The sequence below is a fragment of the Pimephales promelas genome, chromosome 5 (assembly GCF_988280905.1).
Source record: "Pimephales promelas chromosome 5, fPimPro1.hap1.1, whole genome shotgun sequence".
Lineage (NCBI taxonomy): Eukaryota > Metazoa > Chordata > Actinopteri > Cypriniformes > Leuciscidae > Pimephales > Pimephales promelas.
This window is the reverse complement of record NC_142773.1, coordinates 43685226-43703404: the sequence shown is the minus strand read 5'-3', so window position 1 is coordinate 43703404 and position 18179 is coordinate 43685226. Positions and strand designations below refer to the sequence as shown.

Below are 18179 nucleotides of genomic sequence, written 5' to 3'. Positions count from 1 at the left end.
GACAGTGGAGACAGAAAAATAAAAGTAATAGTGAAAAATGTGTCTCAACTCCCACCAATTCACACATAGTATAAATAAAGTTAATTTTCATTGATTCACTTGAACTTCCGTCGCAAAGCAAATCTTTCGATTCCTTATAATCCCTCTCGAGCATTGACTGATAATGTGCCATATATGCTGTCTGTGATGTGAGGTTTGTTTCTATGATTAATGTTTTATTCAAAATCAAAGCCAGACGAAACTGTGGAAAAGAAAGTCATGTTTATTCAGGTTCTCAAGGCATCAGTTTCTTAGAGAAAAATAATGACATCATTAATCAATCAGCTTTCATTCAATTAAAGTCAACAAACAAACGCTGCGTGTCAGTGTTAATTTGGTTTTCTGAAGCTCAGTGGAAACATCACGAGCGGTTCACTGGACAGTCTGTGTTTGGGGATTAATTACAGTCGTCAAGTCCTGCGCGGGCGGACGGCTTTACATTCCCAAACAAAAAGATTCACATCAAAATTAAGTTTGAACTTAACTCCGTAAGCTATTGCACAAACGCACTGCATTCATGTCAACACACACACACACACACTATTCTCAACTTTAAAATCAGCTTTTTGTGCCCGTCCATGTCATAATCAGAAAAAATCATCAGGAATAAAAAAAAGCAAAACAATATGAACAACTTTCCAGGAGAGCAGACCAGTTCAGCCCAGTTAAAACCAGTGCGGCACAACCCTGTCAGGCTAAAAATAAATTACTCTTGAACTGAAGTGTGTTTCTGTGCTAAAGGAAACAGGAGGTGGTTGTGGGCGTGTTATGGGCGGAGCTGAACAGAAGCCCGCCTTCGAGTGGATGATATTCTGTTCAATAGGTGGTTGTGGGCGTTTAATGGGCAGGGCTAAAGAGAAGCTCCGCCTTCAAGTCGATGATATTCTGTTCACTAGGTGGTTGTGGGTGTTTCATGGGTGGGGCTAAAAAGAAGCCCCGCCTTCGAATGTATGATACTCTGTTCAGTAGGTGGTTGTGGGCGTTTCACGGGCGGAGCTGAACAGAAGCTCCGCCTTCGAGCTGATGAAGTATGTCACCAATAGAGAGAGCAGCAGCACAGCCACGCCCACTCCTAGTGTTAACATCTGCCAGAAACACACACAGAAAATGAAATCAAAGCAAATCATAAATCTAGATTATAGATTTGATAAATTCAGTCTTCTGTGTAACTCATTACAAATAACTAGTAAAGTAACTTTTAAGAACCAAGTAACAGTTTTTCAATTTACAACAAAATATCTTACGTTTTCAACGCTAGTTATTTTTTACTTTATTGATTGACAGCTCTCTTGTTGAGAGAAATAAAGTGAGGAGGTGTGTGTGTGATGGTAATTTTAGTTTAGTCATTAAATGTGAACATGCATTTACTCGTAGCCAGTGACCGACGAGGATTACCTCGAGTTCTCGGCTGGCCACGAGGAAGACTCGCGCTCGGATGCTCTTCCAGCGAGACTCGGTCCATGTGGAGTAATCCCGGGAGCCGTACTCCATGAGGTCGAAGGCCGGAGACACGGCTTTAGCCAGACGCACCGACGCATTCACGCAGAACGGCTCTCCGCTGCCGTTCACCAACGGCCCCGACACCCAGAAATACGAGGAAAACTGAGAACACAAACGGGGAACATGAGCGCTGGGCATTCTGGGAACATAGACGACAAGTTTTCAGAAAATTAAACATTATGGTACATAAATTATATAAATATTTAGATGACAATAATTGAACATTTGTAGGTTTTAAACACTACTTATATGATTGAACAATTATATAATTATTTAGACGACACTTATTTAACAAGTTTTTAACACTATATATAATATATGATTAAACAAATATATAACTAATCAGATGTTAATAATGGAACATTTTCAAGTTTTTTTACATATAGTTGAACACAATTATATAAATATTTATTTAGATGACAATAATTAAACATTTGTAAGTTTTTAACACTATATAATTGAACAATTATAATTAAGATCAAAATAATTGAACATTTTCAAGTTTTTAGCATTATATATAATGGAACATAATTATAATTATTTAGATGACAATAATTGAACAAGTTTTTAACACTATATATATATATGATTGAACGATTATATAATTATTCAAATGTTAATAATGAATAATTGAACATTTTCAAGTTTTTAACATTATATATAATGGAACATAATTATAATTATTTAGATGACAATAATTGAACATTTGTAAGTTTTGAACACTATATATATATATATATATATATATATATGATGAACAATTATATAATTATTTAGATGATAATAATTGAACAAGTTTTTAACACTATATATATATATATATATATATATGATTGAACAATTATATAATTATTCATATGTTAATAATGAATAATTGAACATTTTCAAGTTTTTAACATTATATATAATGGAACATAATTATAATTTTTAACACTATATATATATATGATTGAAAAATTATATAATTATTTAGATGATAATAACTGAACAAGTTTTTAACACTATATATATATATATATATATAAATAATGGAACATAATTATAATTATTTAAATGACAATAATTGAACATTTGTAAGTTTTTAACTCTCTCTATATATGATTGAACAATTATATAATTATTTAGATGACAATAATTGAACAAGTTTTTAACATTATATATAATGGAACATAATTATAATTTTTAACACTATATATTATATATATATAATTGAAAAATTATATAATTATTTAGATGATAATAATTGAACAAGTTTTTAACACTATATATATATATATACAGTATATATATATATATATATATATATATATAAATAAAGGAACATAATTATAATTATTTAAATGACAATAATTGAACATTTGTAAGTTTTTAACTCTCTCTATATATGATTGAACAATTATATAATTATTTAGATGACAATAATTGAACAAGTTTTTAACATTATATATAATGGAACATAATTATAATTTTTAACACTATATATTATATATATATATATATATATAATTGAAAAATTATATAATTATTTAGATGATAATAATTGAACAAGTTTTTAACACTATATATATATATACAGTATATATATATAAATAAAGGAACATAATTATAATTATTTAAATGACAATAATTGAACATTTGTAAGTTTTTAACTCTCTCTATATATATATGATTGAACAATTATATAATTATTTAGATGACAATAATTGAACAAGTTTTTAACACTATATATATACTGTATATATACACACACATACATGATTGGACAATTAAATAATTATTTAGATGATAATAATTGAACAAGTTTTTAACACTATATATATATGTATATATATATATATATATATATATATATAAATAAATAAATAAATAAATAAAGGAACATAATTATAATTATTTAAATGACAATAATAGAACATTTGTAAGTTTTTAACTCTCTCTCTCTATATATGATTTAACAATTATATAATTATTTAGATGACAATAATTGAACAAGTTTTTAACACTATATATATATATATATATATATGATTGACCAATTATATAGTTATTCAGATGTCAATAATGGAACATTTTGAAGTTTTTAACATAACTGAACATAATTAAATAAATATTTAGATGACAATAGACCATTTTTAAGTTTTTAACATTATATAGAATTGAACAATTATATCATTCAGATGACCGTAATCAAACATATTTTAGTTTTTAGCATTATTGAACATCATCCGGCAGGGTGAGCGCCGCTGCTTACGTCCTTGCTCTCTGGGTTCAGGCACTGGCTCTCGGTGAGGTTGGTGACGCTGCCGGTCAGGTTGGCCATGATGTACTGGACGAAGCGGGTCACGCTGTGCACGGGGCCGGTGTTGCGCGGACCCACACCGATGTAGAACTGAGGAGGACCGGAGCCTGGACACAACAGAGGAGTGGTCAGATACACACCAGCTGAACATCGACAGCAGAACCGCTGCAACACACACACGTCACTCCGGCACGCTCGCTCATGTTCTGTGTACTGTATTGATCCGTCCCCATAAAACACACATTTGGGGACATGTGTGTGTATATATAAGTTGTGATGTAGTTAATCTAGCAATTGAAAAATTAAGCCAGTAATGTAATAATCAGCAAATAAACATCTTAATAATCCACTCTCACTGAACGCTGCTCTGACACACGACTGAGGACTCGTGTGTGTGTGTGTGAGAAAGAGTATACACCAGGACACACACTTAAGATGCTGTTGGCTCCTTTCTTCGTGACCTCTGGAGGAAGCAGCGCCCGAAACCAGCTGTTGTTCTTCTGGATTAAAAACCCGTACAGCAGCTGAGCGACCTGAGAGAGAGACCCACATCACATCAGCGTCGCCAACACCGCAGTCCGCTTCACTCACATATCAGCTCTTGCTTTAAACATAAACTTAGAGTTTCAAAGACTAACCCAACTGTGAGAAACTCGGATGTACACGTTTGATTAATTACTTGGCATATTTTAATGCTATTGACTTTTGTTAATGTTATATTCTATATTTATTGTTCTTGTGTTCATTTATTTATGCAATAATGCCTCGACAACATTCTCAGTGACACAATCATGATCATACTTGAGAACACTTGAACACTAGAGCTGAACAGGGCGAGTCACATGTGATCATGTGAGAGAGAGAGAGTGTGTGTGTGAGAGAGAGAGATTGAGTGAGAGAATGTGTATGTATGTGTGTGTGAGTGAGTTAGTGAGTGTATTAGGGCTGGGTATTGAGACAAATTTTACAATTTGATTCGATTTCGATTCACAAGCTTGCAATTCGATTCGATTCTGATTCGATTCAATATTGATTATTTTGGATATCAGTTCCAATAAATGGCCATTTTTCTCAAGGGAATCAAATCTCTGAACTAATACTGTAAACTATGGGAGTCTAGTTGTAGCCTATAGACTTCATTAGCCTAATATGAAGGTAATAATGAACTGTTTTGTAGGTACAAAAACACTTAAATTACACTTTTATTTATTTTTATAATAAGAAGATTATATGAAATATAAACATTTAAATGATGGCTGTCATAAAAAACTTTCCAGATTTATTCAAATTTGCATTAAATATTAAAGAACATTAAGATTATAATGCATATGTAATATGGTGTATATATTTAGCAAAATGCTCCTCTCTAGAGTTATTTTTTCTAGCTGACTAACGAGTTTATGTGGGTTTTCTAAGGTAAATATGACGATACATTGATTTCAAGCTGTTTAACTGACGTCTTTCCACGGTTGAAACGCTGATTGAGCGAATCAATGTGACATGATCTGGATTTGGATAAGTTGTACTCTATCTTTAACACACTTTCACATGCTCATTCATGTTTATTTGGCGCTGTGACTGGTATTATTAAGCCGGAAGAGAGATCAGCGCTGCTGCTTCTCCAGAGCAATCTCACGCCACAGCGACAAAACACTATTTATGGTTTTGAATTTCTAAAGAAAATGGACGTAATTTGAAATTTGAGACTTTGTTTCATATCAATAGTAACAAAGGACAAAGATTATTGTGATTTTTTTGGATGCGCGCAGCCGCGATACAATGTCCCATTCATTCAAATGAAACAGGATGACTAATCGATCCTTGAGATTTAAGAATCGATATCGGTTCGTAAAAATGAGAATCGATTAGTAGAGAAATCGATATTTATTGTGTGTGTGTGTGAGGTCACGTGACTCACGATCTTGGGGTCAGCGGTGATGTTGTTCAGGTTTGTCTCGTTTCCTCCCGCCTGCTTGTACAGCGAGCGAGCGACGAGAGTGGCGACTTCAGCCAGAGACTGTCAGGGAAACACACATGCAGTGAACACACACTCCGACACACTCATTAACACAGAGGAGAACGAGCCTTTGCTCTTACAGGTTAGAAAATAACATTTCTTTTGCTATTATATTTGCTAATTGCTATTAATAGCTGCTCGTCTGCACTCAGGCTCACCACACTCTCTCTCACTCTCTCTCTTTCACACACACACACACTCGCTCACCTTGGCTTCCTCCGTCTGGAACACCAGCTGCTCGTCTGGACTCAGGTTGGGCGGGTACGAGATGTTCAGGTTCTCTGCGTCGTCATACACACTCTCGTAGTATCTGCGTCAGGTGACAAACAGCAGGTCAACCAATCATCAGCTGTAAATCCTGAAACCCTGTTCACGTCGGCCGCATCTGTGTTCAGGTGTGTGTGTGTGTGTGTTGCGATTGCTGATGTTTTATGTGTTGTTGTTTAATAAGAGTGTGTATGATGAAGTGTGTATGAGTTGGGCGGCTGTTGTGTTCTAACGCTGTGTGTGTCAGAGTTCCTCACACACACACACACACTCCGCAATAACACTGAGTGTGACGATATCTAAGGGTTATTACCTAATGGGAATCGAAATGAGTGATTAGTGAAATTAGTGACGATCAGTCGTTAAAGAACAGAGACCTGTTGACGAACGAGGACTGATGATCCGCCAGAACGAGGCCTGGGATTGGCCGGACTCGCAGGAAGCGCTGCAGGGATGAGGGCGGGAGCGGCTGAGTGACAGGAGGCTCGACCAATGAGAGGCCCAGATCAGTGGCGATAGACTGCATGCTCTTCATCATCTCTGACACCTGAGAGAGAGAGAGACTTTTTTTGACTTTTAAATTACATTTTATTTTACATGAAAGACTTAAAATACTCAATTCTTCTTTAAAAGAAAACCTTTCAACTCAAAAAATACAAGATAAAAATAAAAAGAGAAAGAAAGGAAAAAAATATATATATATCTATATATGTATGTATTTCAATAGAGAGAGAGAGAGAGAGAGACTTGTTATTTTATGTATGTGTGTGTGTGTGTGTGTACATGTGTGACTGGAAATGCTTTGGGAACTTTCACAACAACTTTATTTGATCATTGACAAATTCTCATTATAGATTTTAAATAATAGAGAGAGAGAGAGAGAGAGAGAGAGAGAGAGAGACACTCACCTCGTCCTTCACACTGCTGTTTCTTAATGATACGGGGTCAGAGTGCATCCAAAGTTCCCGCCCACGGCGCAGACCAACCTGTAAACAAACAAGAACGGTGTGTGTGTTTAAACTCGACATACACACAACATTCATTACATGCATGAACATCCAGGTGTGTGTGTGTGTGTGTGTGTGTGTGTGTACCTGCCCGATCTCCAGCATGGAGTGAACGTTGTCGAAGTCGATCACGAACTCCCCCCTCTGCATGTCGTACACCATCCTCGAGCTGCCGATGTAGTCGAAGGCTTCCTGAGAGAGAGAGAGAGAGAGAGAGAGAGAGAGAGGGGGGTTCGTACACACACTTGTATGAATTAATTATGAATAAAACCGCTCTCACTTCCGTCAGGCCGATCTAATACTGAGTGAAGAGCATGGCGAAACACTGACCCCTTGGAAGAAGGTGAAGAATATATTGCGAGGGGGCGGAGCCGTTTGAGTGACAGGCTGAAGCGCATGAGCGGCAGCCAATAGGGTGACGATCCCAGACACGGTTCCTTCGGCCGCTGGAGCCTCCTCCCAGAAGAACGACCTGCCGTCGAGCTGACACACACAACCTTCATTTACACTTCAGCCTTTAAAACAGTCCAAACGAGCCGTGCAGACCAACACACTCACACACACACACACACACACACACACACACTCACACACACACTCACACTCACTCACACACACTCACTCACACTCACTCACACACACTCACTCCAGTAGACGAGAGTCGTCAACTCAAGAACAGGCAAACGTTTCGCTCACATTATGAAGTCACATGATTGCATAGATCACATGATCAACCAAGGCAAGACCGTGTTTGGATCATGTATTATGGTGCGTTCTATTATAGCCAACGAACCGACTCGGACCTCGGATTTGACGTCACGTCCACACTTCAAGCGTTCTATTTGTTTAACGCGTCCGAGTCGGAGAAAAAAAATGGACGCCACCCGGAAAGCTGTTATAATGGTAGCGCTGGCCGAGTACCAGGCACTTACATTAAAACGAAAAAATATTATGACTACACCTTATTAAAACGCAGCCATTTGAACTTGAAAATGTTCACTTTATTAATGTTTTTCATGTTAATCTTCTGTTAGCAACGCTAGCAACGTCAGTAATTGCACTCACAACAACCGATTCCCATGCCTACAGGGGACGCAGTAATACGAGTGATTATAACCGTCATTTAAAATACCAAAGCGGTTCAAAAACAATGAAAACAATTCATTCTTACAAGTCACAGGGCGCAGCCATCTTGAATTCCGAAACGGAATTCTCTCTCGGTGTCCTCACGGTTGTCCGACGTCCGAGAGGAGAAATCCGAGGAAAGGGGGCGTGTTGCTAGGCAACGTCTGTCGTCCGATTCGGATCTCCGAGACGGATGAATAATAGAACGCACCATTAGTCTTGGCTTGGTTGATCATGTGACTTCATAAATGGAGGTTATGGCATTGATAAAGGTCGTGTGAGCGAAACGTGTGCCTGTTCTTGAGTTGACCTCGCTGCGTCGATGACTGTCGTCTCCTGACGGAAACACCAAATTATGGAAAATGGCCACAAGTGTCCTGATGCCCAGATTCTGCTGATGATGATGCGTCAGTGTGTGTGTGTGTGTGTGTGTGTGTGTGTTCCTCACCCGTGTGGCTGCGATGACGATGCTCTCGTCGGCCTTGTGACCCTTGGCGCTGTTGTTCAGGGGTCGAGTCGACCACCACACGTTGAAATCACTCAAGGGGTCACACAGAACCTCTGACAGGAGGCAGACAGACCATAATCACAGCGGACTCAACAACAGCACGCTTGTGTTTCAAACAAGGACTAATATCTGCCAGCGGAGCCACACAAACAATCTTAATTGAAAGGCAGTGTGTGTGTGTGTGTGAGTGTGTGTGTGAGTGTGTGTGTGTGTGTGTGTGTGTGTGTGTGTGTGTGTGTGTGTACCTGGATTGATGCTGAAGCGGGTCTGCAGGTCCGTGCGCCTCATGCACGTCACGGTGTCGGTCACGGCGTGCATGTGTGAGAACAGCTGCATCGCACACAGCGGATACTGAGGAGCGCTCCCGTTCACACGCAGGTTATGATCCTCGTAACACTACACACACACACACACACACACACACACACACATGTTAAAGAAGCATATTCTGCTCTTGTTTTCATGTTTTCCTGCTTGAATGTTGATTATTCTCCTCATATTCTCCATTGTTGCGGCTCCTCTCTTCCCAGTCTGTCAGTAACGCTCTGTTCACTTCCTGTCTCTATGAAGCCCCTCCTCCTGAAAGCACACTGCGCTCTGATTGGTCGGCAGGAGCGGTGTGTTGTGATTGGTCGAGCGCTTCGAGTGTGTTTGGGAAATGCCCCGCCCCTTTCCATAACCGCCAGTTTAACACACTACTAACTAACTCAACCAGGCCCCGCCCCTTTATTATGCGCATTAATTATTATAATGAGGAATATTGAGACGTGTTTGTTCCGGGAGAAACTCGAGATACAATGGAGGCGTTTCAGGAGTTCAGGAACACTGACTCTGATATAGAGGAGAACTGGAGCTTTACATGATCAAACATCACACACACACACACACACACACACCTTCCGGATGACCTGAGTCTGATTCTCATCTTTCAGAGCGAACACAGGGAAAGAGAAGTCTTCATAGGAGAGTCCGTTCCCGAGAGGATTCCAGACAGTCCCGTTACAGTTGGCGAGTTCAGGCCCGTAATCTGCAGAATACACACCTGAGCACACACACACACACACACACACAGGAGATTCACGTATTTTAGGAGCTGGTCACCATTTCTCCCGCTTCTGTCTCCACATCATCACACAAGTTTAGAATAAACACTGATGTAATAATCAAGTAATTAAATGCATGTTTACTTTAATCTGACGTCACATGACTTTTACATGCAACATTTCCCTTCCGTCTTGTAATGTCAATAACACACACACACTAATACAAACACACACTTACACTCACACGCAGATACGGATACTCTCTCTCACACACACACACACACACACACACACACACACACACACACACACACACACACCTGTGTTCTGGTTAGGGCAGTGTGTGTGAGGGGAGAAGTTCTCAGCAAGGCCTGTTTTGGAGACGATCACAGCGACTCCAGACACTCTGGACGAGTTTTTCATTCTCAACATGACCGACCTGCAGGACAAACACACAAGATCACACACACACACGAGATTACACACACACACACACACACACACACACGAGATTACACACACACTATGTTTTTAGGGACTCTTCAGAGACATAATGGTTTTTATATTCTTTCCCCTTACACTAACCCTCCCCATCACACACACACACACACACACACACCTGTTGAAGAAGGCCGTCTCCATGACGATCATGTAAGGAGGATGAGGTCCAGTGTTGAGGATCCAGTCCAGATCTTCTTCGCTCTCCAGAACATGCAGAACTCCTGTGTCTCCTGACATCGACGCTGAGAGAGACGACATTACAGTGAGTGTGTGTGTGAGTGAGTGAGTGTGTGTGAGTGAGTGTGTGTTGGTGTGTCACTCACACTGGCAGCCGATCTGATGTGTGGCGTTCAGGAGTCGCACACACGGAACCGTGTCGTTGAGTTCAACATAGATCTTCTTTTCCACTGAACTGCAGATCACACCTACAACACACACACACACACACACACACACACGACAATCAGGAGACACACATGACACAACACACACACAAACACTGCTACTCATACACTAATGTGCGCTACACACACTGCTCCCAGTGGATCATCTATAGATATTCAGATCATCCTGATCAACAATCACTGATATATAATATAATCATATAATCGTTTGTATTTTAGCAACATTTATATTTTAGGAACTGAAATCCAGCATTCACGAGCTCCTGAAACATACAGAACAATTCATGACAATAATTAAATTTAAAATGACTGTTTATCACTGGCTTAGATCGATATGAGAAGAAAACACACCCCAGTATTTCCAAACACACACACACACACACACGATAATAAACAGGTTATGAAATGATGATCATTTTATGAGGTCAAATCTTGATCAGTGATTAACTTATAATATCATCAATGTACTTTCATATTTCCACGGATCCTGGATGAACACGAGCATGTATTCCGGTATCCTCATGATACTTTAGAGAATATAAAGTTGTAATGTTGTTAGCATGTTAGCATGTACATGTATTAGATCCAGGCTAATTGACCATGGTAATACTTGTGGAACTTCTTTGTTAGTGTTGTGTAAGCGATTACACTCGTTCAGTCGCTAATTCTGCGGTAGATTAACATCCTCTCGCTGTTATTATGATGTAAAATAAATGTGAATATATTAATAACACATAGCTACATTTATAAAGGGATTTATTTTGATTTCAGGCCTGAACGAGTGAACAATAACCATCATCTCGTGACCGCACAAACACACACTCAAACATTAAACACTCGTTTTTATACTCACACGTGTAAAACAAAGCGGTAATCAGAAGTTTAACGCAGTTTATTGATATTAAATCTTCCATCTTCCTCGTTTACAGACTCGAGTGTGAAACTGGACCAGCGCTTGTTTTCTTCCGGTTCCGCCTCGCTCGTTCGGCGCGTGTGACTCAGTGATGACGCGGATCCACAGCGACACCCGCTGGCGGAAGTGCGTCACTACAGCATATAAGAGCGCGAGAACTTTGTTGTCTCTTTTTCTTCTTATTCTGTGTGTTCTGATGACATTGAACATATTGTGCTGTAAAAAATTTGGAGTAGGATTTACTTGAAAAAACCTTGCTAAACGATCTCACTCAGAAAATGCTAGTAAATTTACAAAGATTTGCCAAGTAAAAACCTAAACATATTTATCAGTAGCTTTAATTAGAAATCTTTAAGTTAAATCTACTTGGTTGGAATGTGGAATTAAGTAAACTTTACAAAAAATAAGTAATTGTAACTCGGCTTGTAAAAGGTTGATTAATACCGATTTCCTTTGCCTTTGAATTACACTTCACTAAAACAATTATCTTGAATTTTATTAGTCATTTATAGTGTGTTCTTTACTTAGATCATCTAAGTAATTTATATAGCCTATACATCATGTCAGACTTTAAGCCTTATGTGAATGCAAACACCTCAATACTTGGTAGACAATACACAATGGTGGTAACATTTGATGGATCGTTTTTGTGTTTGAATGTGTCGTTTTAAGCAAAAAATTCACAGAATGGCAATTTACTAATCCTGAAAACAAAAATCAATGATAAAACAGTGTAAATACAGCTGGAAACCAGTGAAAAATGAACCTCATTAATTATTCAAGGTCCAGTGCATGATGGGAACCCCAGTATCTGAAAAGTTGAGTAATTTTTACTTAATTTTATTGACTTGATATTACACTTTCATTTATACTCACTTGAAATAAGTACTGATATGGAATTTACGTAGTTTTTTAAATTCTTGTCTGAACTAACTTTTTCAAGTAAATTACATTGGGTTTTTTCACTAGTATTTACTTAACCAAAAAATCATTTGATCGCATAAAATCGTTTGAAAGCATACTAATATATATATATATATATATAGGCTATATATTTCTTGTCTCTCATATGATTCTGGAAAATGTGGAAATCTACAGCTATTGTAACCCTCTGCACACAAATAAAAATGTTTTTTTATCATTTTTATAAAGTCAAAGAATATTTTATTAAGTTCTAATTTTATTTTTGCAATAACACAAGCAATAACTAAAAAAAGAAAAAAAGATTTCCAGTCAGTCAGACATAAGATAGATAGATAGATAGATTGATAGATAGATAGATAGATAGATAGATTGATAGATAGATAGATAGATTGATAGATAGATAGATTGATAGATAGATAGATAGATTGATAGATAGATTGATAGATAGATAGATAGATAGATAGATAGATTGATAGATAGATAGATAGATAGATAGATAGATAGATAGACAGATTGATAGATGGATAGATAGATAGATTGATTGATTGATAGATTTATTATAGGCTATAGCGCTTTTCACAATACATATAGCCTATTGTTTCAAAGCAGCTTTACAGAAAGTGCATTTCAGAAATGTACTTGGAAAAATATATTTAGTTAATCATGTAATAATAATAATATAATCATAATAATAATAGCCTAATGTAATAGTATTCTGTATTTTAGTCAGACGATTTTTGAGATGAATAGCGACGCAATAAAGAACTTCTGCGTGGAAGATGCCTCAACTTCTCCTGGTCTGCTTCGGATGTTTCTCCACTTAGAATAAGTTCATTACATTCTCACGCCAAGAGTTCGTAGGCCTAATCTTCTCTTCTGGTGTTCGCTGTTGAAGACAATAATCAATAAAATAGAGTAATCCAACCACAACCACGAAGCCCAGTAAACACACACACAGAATCCTAAGCATCTTCTTCATGTCATCTTCAGGACGTTCCCGGCTCTGCCCTTCTTCACTCAGTCTCCGCTGCTCTTCCTCTTCCGTCCAGATTTGCAGATCTTTCTTTTCTCTCTCCTGTCTCTCAGTTCTCTCCTTCTCTCGTTCCTCCAGTCTTCCCAGTCTCTCCTTCTCTCTCTTCAGAGACGCCCTGAGGCGCTTCAGTCTGGCCGGGATCGGTCGCTCCTCTTCTCTCAGGATCTCCTCCTCTATCTGATCAATCCCGCGTCGTATGCGCGCCCTCGCTCTCTCCGAATCCCGCCTCTCTTCCCTCACGGACGCGCTGAACGCAGCCCTGCGAACATTCGCCAGTTTTCTGACGTCGTTTATGATTCTCCGCTTTCTTTCCGCCAGATCCGCTTGTCTTCTCTCTTCTAATAATGTCTTGAGATCCTCTGAGATGGGATTGGTGAAGTGACGGTTGTCGTTAAGAGCGAGTATCTCATTAATGCTCTGCAGGAGTCGACTCACCTGTTCCCGGTTGGTCGGGTTTGTGTTGTCGAAGGCCACGAAACGCCTCCCGAATCTCTCCACGAGCTCCTGAACTTTCTGATTTTGTCTCGAAATAAACTTTTCAATGGGTTCTCCTCTGAGTTTATCGGCGTGAGAGAAGATGAGGATGGTGTGATGAGTGATGTCCTCATGAAACATCTCCAGGATCATGTCTAGGGATCGCTGGTGCTCCTCTGTGAACCGGCCGATCGGCAGCACCAGCAGAACCGCGTGCGGACCCGGAGAACACAAAGCCAGGCCGCGCTCCAGTTCCCGAAGCGTTTGATCCGTGTCGGAGAAATCCGGCGTGTCGACGAGAACCAGCTCTCGCTCCTCCACCGTCGCTCTCTCTCTCTTGCACTCTTCTGTAACCGAGCTCATGCTCACTCCGTCATCAAAGCGCTCGCCTCCCAGGATCGAGTTTCCCGTCGCGCTTTTCCCTGAACCAGTTTCTCCCAGCAGAACCAGACGCAGTTCGCTCCGCGCCGGACGGGCTTCACACTCCGCTTCAGCCGCTTTCTCGTTTAGGTGTTTTCTCTCATTCGAGTCACAGTTGGATCTTTTCCTCAGCTGGACATCAGGAACACCGTCTGCGCATGAGAAACAGAGAAATCCTTATTTACTGTGATTATTATGTGTGTCTTACACACACACACACTAACCCTATAACTAAACGTATATCTCTCTCTCACACACACACACACACACACACAAACCCTAAACCTACCCATCACACACATACACAGACAGACAGCAGTGTTGGGTGAGTTACTCTAAAAAAGTCATTAATTACTAGTTACTAATTACCTCTTCAACAGTGTAATTAGATTATTGTACTTTTTACTCTCTCTAAAAAGTATTTAATTACTTTTAATTACTAATTACTTTCAAAATCCCATATCAGTCTCAACCAGCTGAATAATACAAGAATAGACATGAATCTGTTTTAATTCTTTCAAATAAATACTATAAAATTGCATGAATTATCCTTAAACTGACCACGGTGGAGAAGGTTACAATATAAAAACACACTTTTTAGCATCAGACAATACATTTTGATGATAAACCCACTATTGTTTTATGTCTGATCTCATGACATTTCACACTTTTTTCATACATATTTTACAATAATTCATACGAATTTGTACGAGTGCGGTCGTACGATTTAGACGCCTCATAAAATGAATATGAATCGCTGTGAGATCGGATTGATCTATACACAGTATTTACCTCAATTACAACTAATTAAATTACAGATAAATTAAGAGTAATCCCTTACTTTACATTTTCAAGGGAAAAGTATTCTAATTAAATTACAGGCTAATTAACTAATATTAGGCTAATTAAATTACAGTCACTTAATTAGTTACACTCAACACTGACAGACAGACACACACACATTAATCTTCTACCTAATCCTATACCTGAGTGAGTGAGAGAGAACACATTATATCCACTGTGTTTACGTGAATTCTCGACTTGGCATTTTGATATATTTCTGTATTTATTTGGCCGTTTAGGTGCGCAACCGCTCGGAGCGCGCGCGCAGCGTCCCGTCAGTATTCCGTTCTCTTTCGCGACTTTTCGCGCTTTTAATATTTATTTTCTATATAAAGCACATCCTGCCAGTGGCGGAACTAGAGTTTTATACATGGGGTATTTTTGGGGGTACACACACACACACACACACACAGTGGAAGTAATTGGGTCACTCTGTTTGTAATAAATGTTGATCATCCAAAATATTAGTAGAAAACAAAGCTGAAGCACCAAGGAGATAAGATACAGTAGCATGTGTCTGTTTTGAACTGCTATGTTTATTTACAAAAAAAAAAAAGACATTTACAAACATTTTTTTAATTAGATACAGCAGTCATCAAGCAGACATCTACTTGAAAATTTAAACAATTTTAGTGCCCATCAATTAAAACAACACAATTCTGCGGTTCTGATGAAGAAACGGAGAAAAATGCCTTTAAAGTTTTTTATAGCCTACCAGCCAGTCAAACATGTTATGGGTAGATTATGTGGTAATGCATCTCCGAAACAGGACATAATTTAACCCAGATATTTTTTCACAAGACAGACATGTCATACAGCCCATTACAAGTCTTAACTCATTTTTGACCAAATATCATGTAATTTTAGTTACTGCGCTTTGCCTTTCTAGGGCAGTGTGTGCAGGGCTGCCAACTCTCACGCATTGAGTGTGAGACCATTCTCACGCTACACCCCCGATTTCTCATGCTAAAGTGTCAAGCCGGTCACTAAAATACCTGAAAAGATTAGTTTATCTATAGTTCCACCCGTTGAGCAACTCGTGATCGACTAGTTTTACCGCAAATTAGTTAAAATATCCTCTAATCTAGAGCGAACGTGCATACGAGACAGATGTTGAGCTCCTCGCAAAGCCAGGACTGGAGCCAAAGCCCGTTCCTCTCTGCACTCTAAGCGTTCTGTTATCACTCCGCCTCCATCCACTACGGGTTTTCCAGTCTCACGCACAGGAAAAATGGACGATTTTAAAAGATAATCTTGTTTTATTTTTTTTATATAAAAAACTGCTCCGTGTCCGATTTTAAAAGATAAGTTAATCTTATTTTTTCTTTTTATCACAAACGTCTGAATTTATAATACTCAATGTAATGGCTTAGAAAGTATTCTAGCACTACACGTTTAATTCATTTTCCAGCTGCCTTTTTGCACCCAGGTAAAAAGAACAATTATACAAATTCTACCAACACTTTTAGTTTGCTAACAAAAATATCATTGTCATTGAACTATGCCGTTAACGACCGACTTGCGACCATATTTGGCCAACGATGCTTTCGGGAAACGCACCCAGAATGATGATCAAAAAACAGTAACTACACGGCATGGTAGCCTACTGTATGCGTATATTAATGTATTCGGAGTAAACAACCCTGATGCTAAAATGTACTTCAAATATGATGTTTCTTCTGTGAAGATAAAGACGTACCCTGACTTGCAACCATCTCTCGTCCTCTGCTGCTCGTCTGTTTGAAAAATGCGCGCGTGCCGTGCTGACGAACGTTTTTTTTTTTTAAATCAGCAACTGCCAATACAATTTTGGGGTGGCACCCGGGGTGGCCAATCGCATGTCAGGGTGCAGTGCCACCCCGGACCCCCCTCTGGCTCCGCCACTGCATCCTGCTCTTTTTCATATCTTCAATTTGTGTTATTAATAACTTTAAACAGAATCGTCAACTAAAATCTGCGTGGATTATCAAAAATACGACACATTTATGATGCGTCAAGGGTCTTGCGTCAATGTGGCAAAAGTGAAAGTAATAAAGTTTATAGGGTTTATAGCCTTCGTTCCTACATTTTTGCTGCTTTTCACCCGACCTTAAACAAGCTGCAGCTGCTGGAATCTCTGTGTTGGTTATCACAGAGACCAGTGGATTGATCTGATGAACAATCGCGAGCGAGACCAGCGCGAATACGCACTTTTGCCGGTACGGTACAACATCATGAATATAATTTTTATCATAAGCAACTAGACTGTGCTAAGGGAACTGTGAATGGCAGGTTATTCTGCAGAGAGCCGATCGCCTTTCTTTATATTTGAGTCCAAGTTCAAACACTGAAACGCTTCATTATCGTGCGGATCTGAAGCACTGCCAGCGGGCATTACACAGGAAGTGTGTGTCCGAGCTCACAACAGGTTTTGCGGGTTTTTTTTTATTTTTTATTCTCCCTTCCTAATTTTTTTCCACCACCACGACCATTCGGGCTCCACTGAAGCACTGAGCGAACAGCTGTTGCATTAAATGTGCTATATAAATAAATAAATGAAATGAATTATTACCTTCGTTGGACATGTTTTCTGGTTGACTGTCCTTGCGTTGTTGGACTGGTTATTGATGGGCAGGACTTACAGAAGCGGAACTGACCTGAAGTGCAATTCAATAGATTCACAGATTCAAACTTCCCGGATTAATAACTCGTGAACTAAACCTTGTAACTGCACAAATAAGTTAACACATGTTTATAGTAACGTGAAAAGTCAGCTACAGCCTAATTCTCCTCGATATGAGCTTCCCATCGCAGAGGACACAACACAGACCATATAGATCCAGGACCTGTGCAAAGTGCAGAACTACAAAACCAGTCAATAGG

General features: G+C 38.9%; 2 protein-coding genes across 4 annotated transcripts; both read right to left on the bottom strand.

Moving 5' to 3' along the window:
* Positions 1-242: 242 nt before the first annotated feature.
* Positions 243-11719, bottom strand: ncstn (nicastrin). 2 transcript variants are annotated; one of them, XM_089131642.1, is made up of 17 exons: positions 11564-11719; positions 10630-10731; positions 10425-10548; positions 10126-10244; positions 9659-9804; positions 9008-9158; positions 8703-8815; positions 7460-7612; positions 7217-7321; positions 7031-7108; positions 6500-6669; positions 6063-6165; positions 5757-5855; positions 4257-4371; positions 3791-3945; positions 1435-1641; positions 243-1124 (listed from the first exon to the last, which is right to left on the bottom strand). In XM_089131642.1, the coding sequence occupies exons 1-17, from the start codon at positions 11622-11624 to the stop codon at positions 1002-1004; spliced, it is 2124 nt and encodes a 707-aa protein (XP_088987768.1). In that variant the 5' UTR covers positions 11625-11719; the 3' UTR covers positions 243-1001. The 2 variants fall into 2 exon arrangements, with proteins under 2 accessions (XP_088987768.1, XP_088987769.1); XM_089131643.1 differs by having other exon boundaries at positions 4269-4371.
* A 1359-nt stretch (positions 11720-13078) lies between these two features.
* On the bottom strand, positions 13079-17993 carry LOC120471324 (GTPase IMAP family member 1). Of its 2 annotated transcripts, none has more exons than XM_039661129.2 (2): positions 17869-17993; positions 13079-14626 (listed from the first exon to the last, which is right to left on the bottom strand). In XM_039661129.2, the coding sequence occupies exons 1-2, from the start codon at positions 17879-17881 to the stop codon at positions 13368-13370; spliced, it is 1272 nt and encodes a 423-aa protein (XP_039517063.2). In that variant the 5' UTR covers positions 17882-17993; the 3' UTR covers positions 13079-13367. The 2 variants fall into 2 exon arrangements, with proteins under 2 accessions (XP_039517063.2, XP_088987764.1); XM_089131638.1 differs by lacking the exon at positions 17869-17993 and adding an exon at positions 17017-17115.
* Positions 17994-18179: the final 186 nt, after the last annotated feature.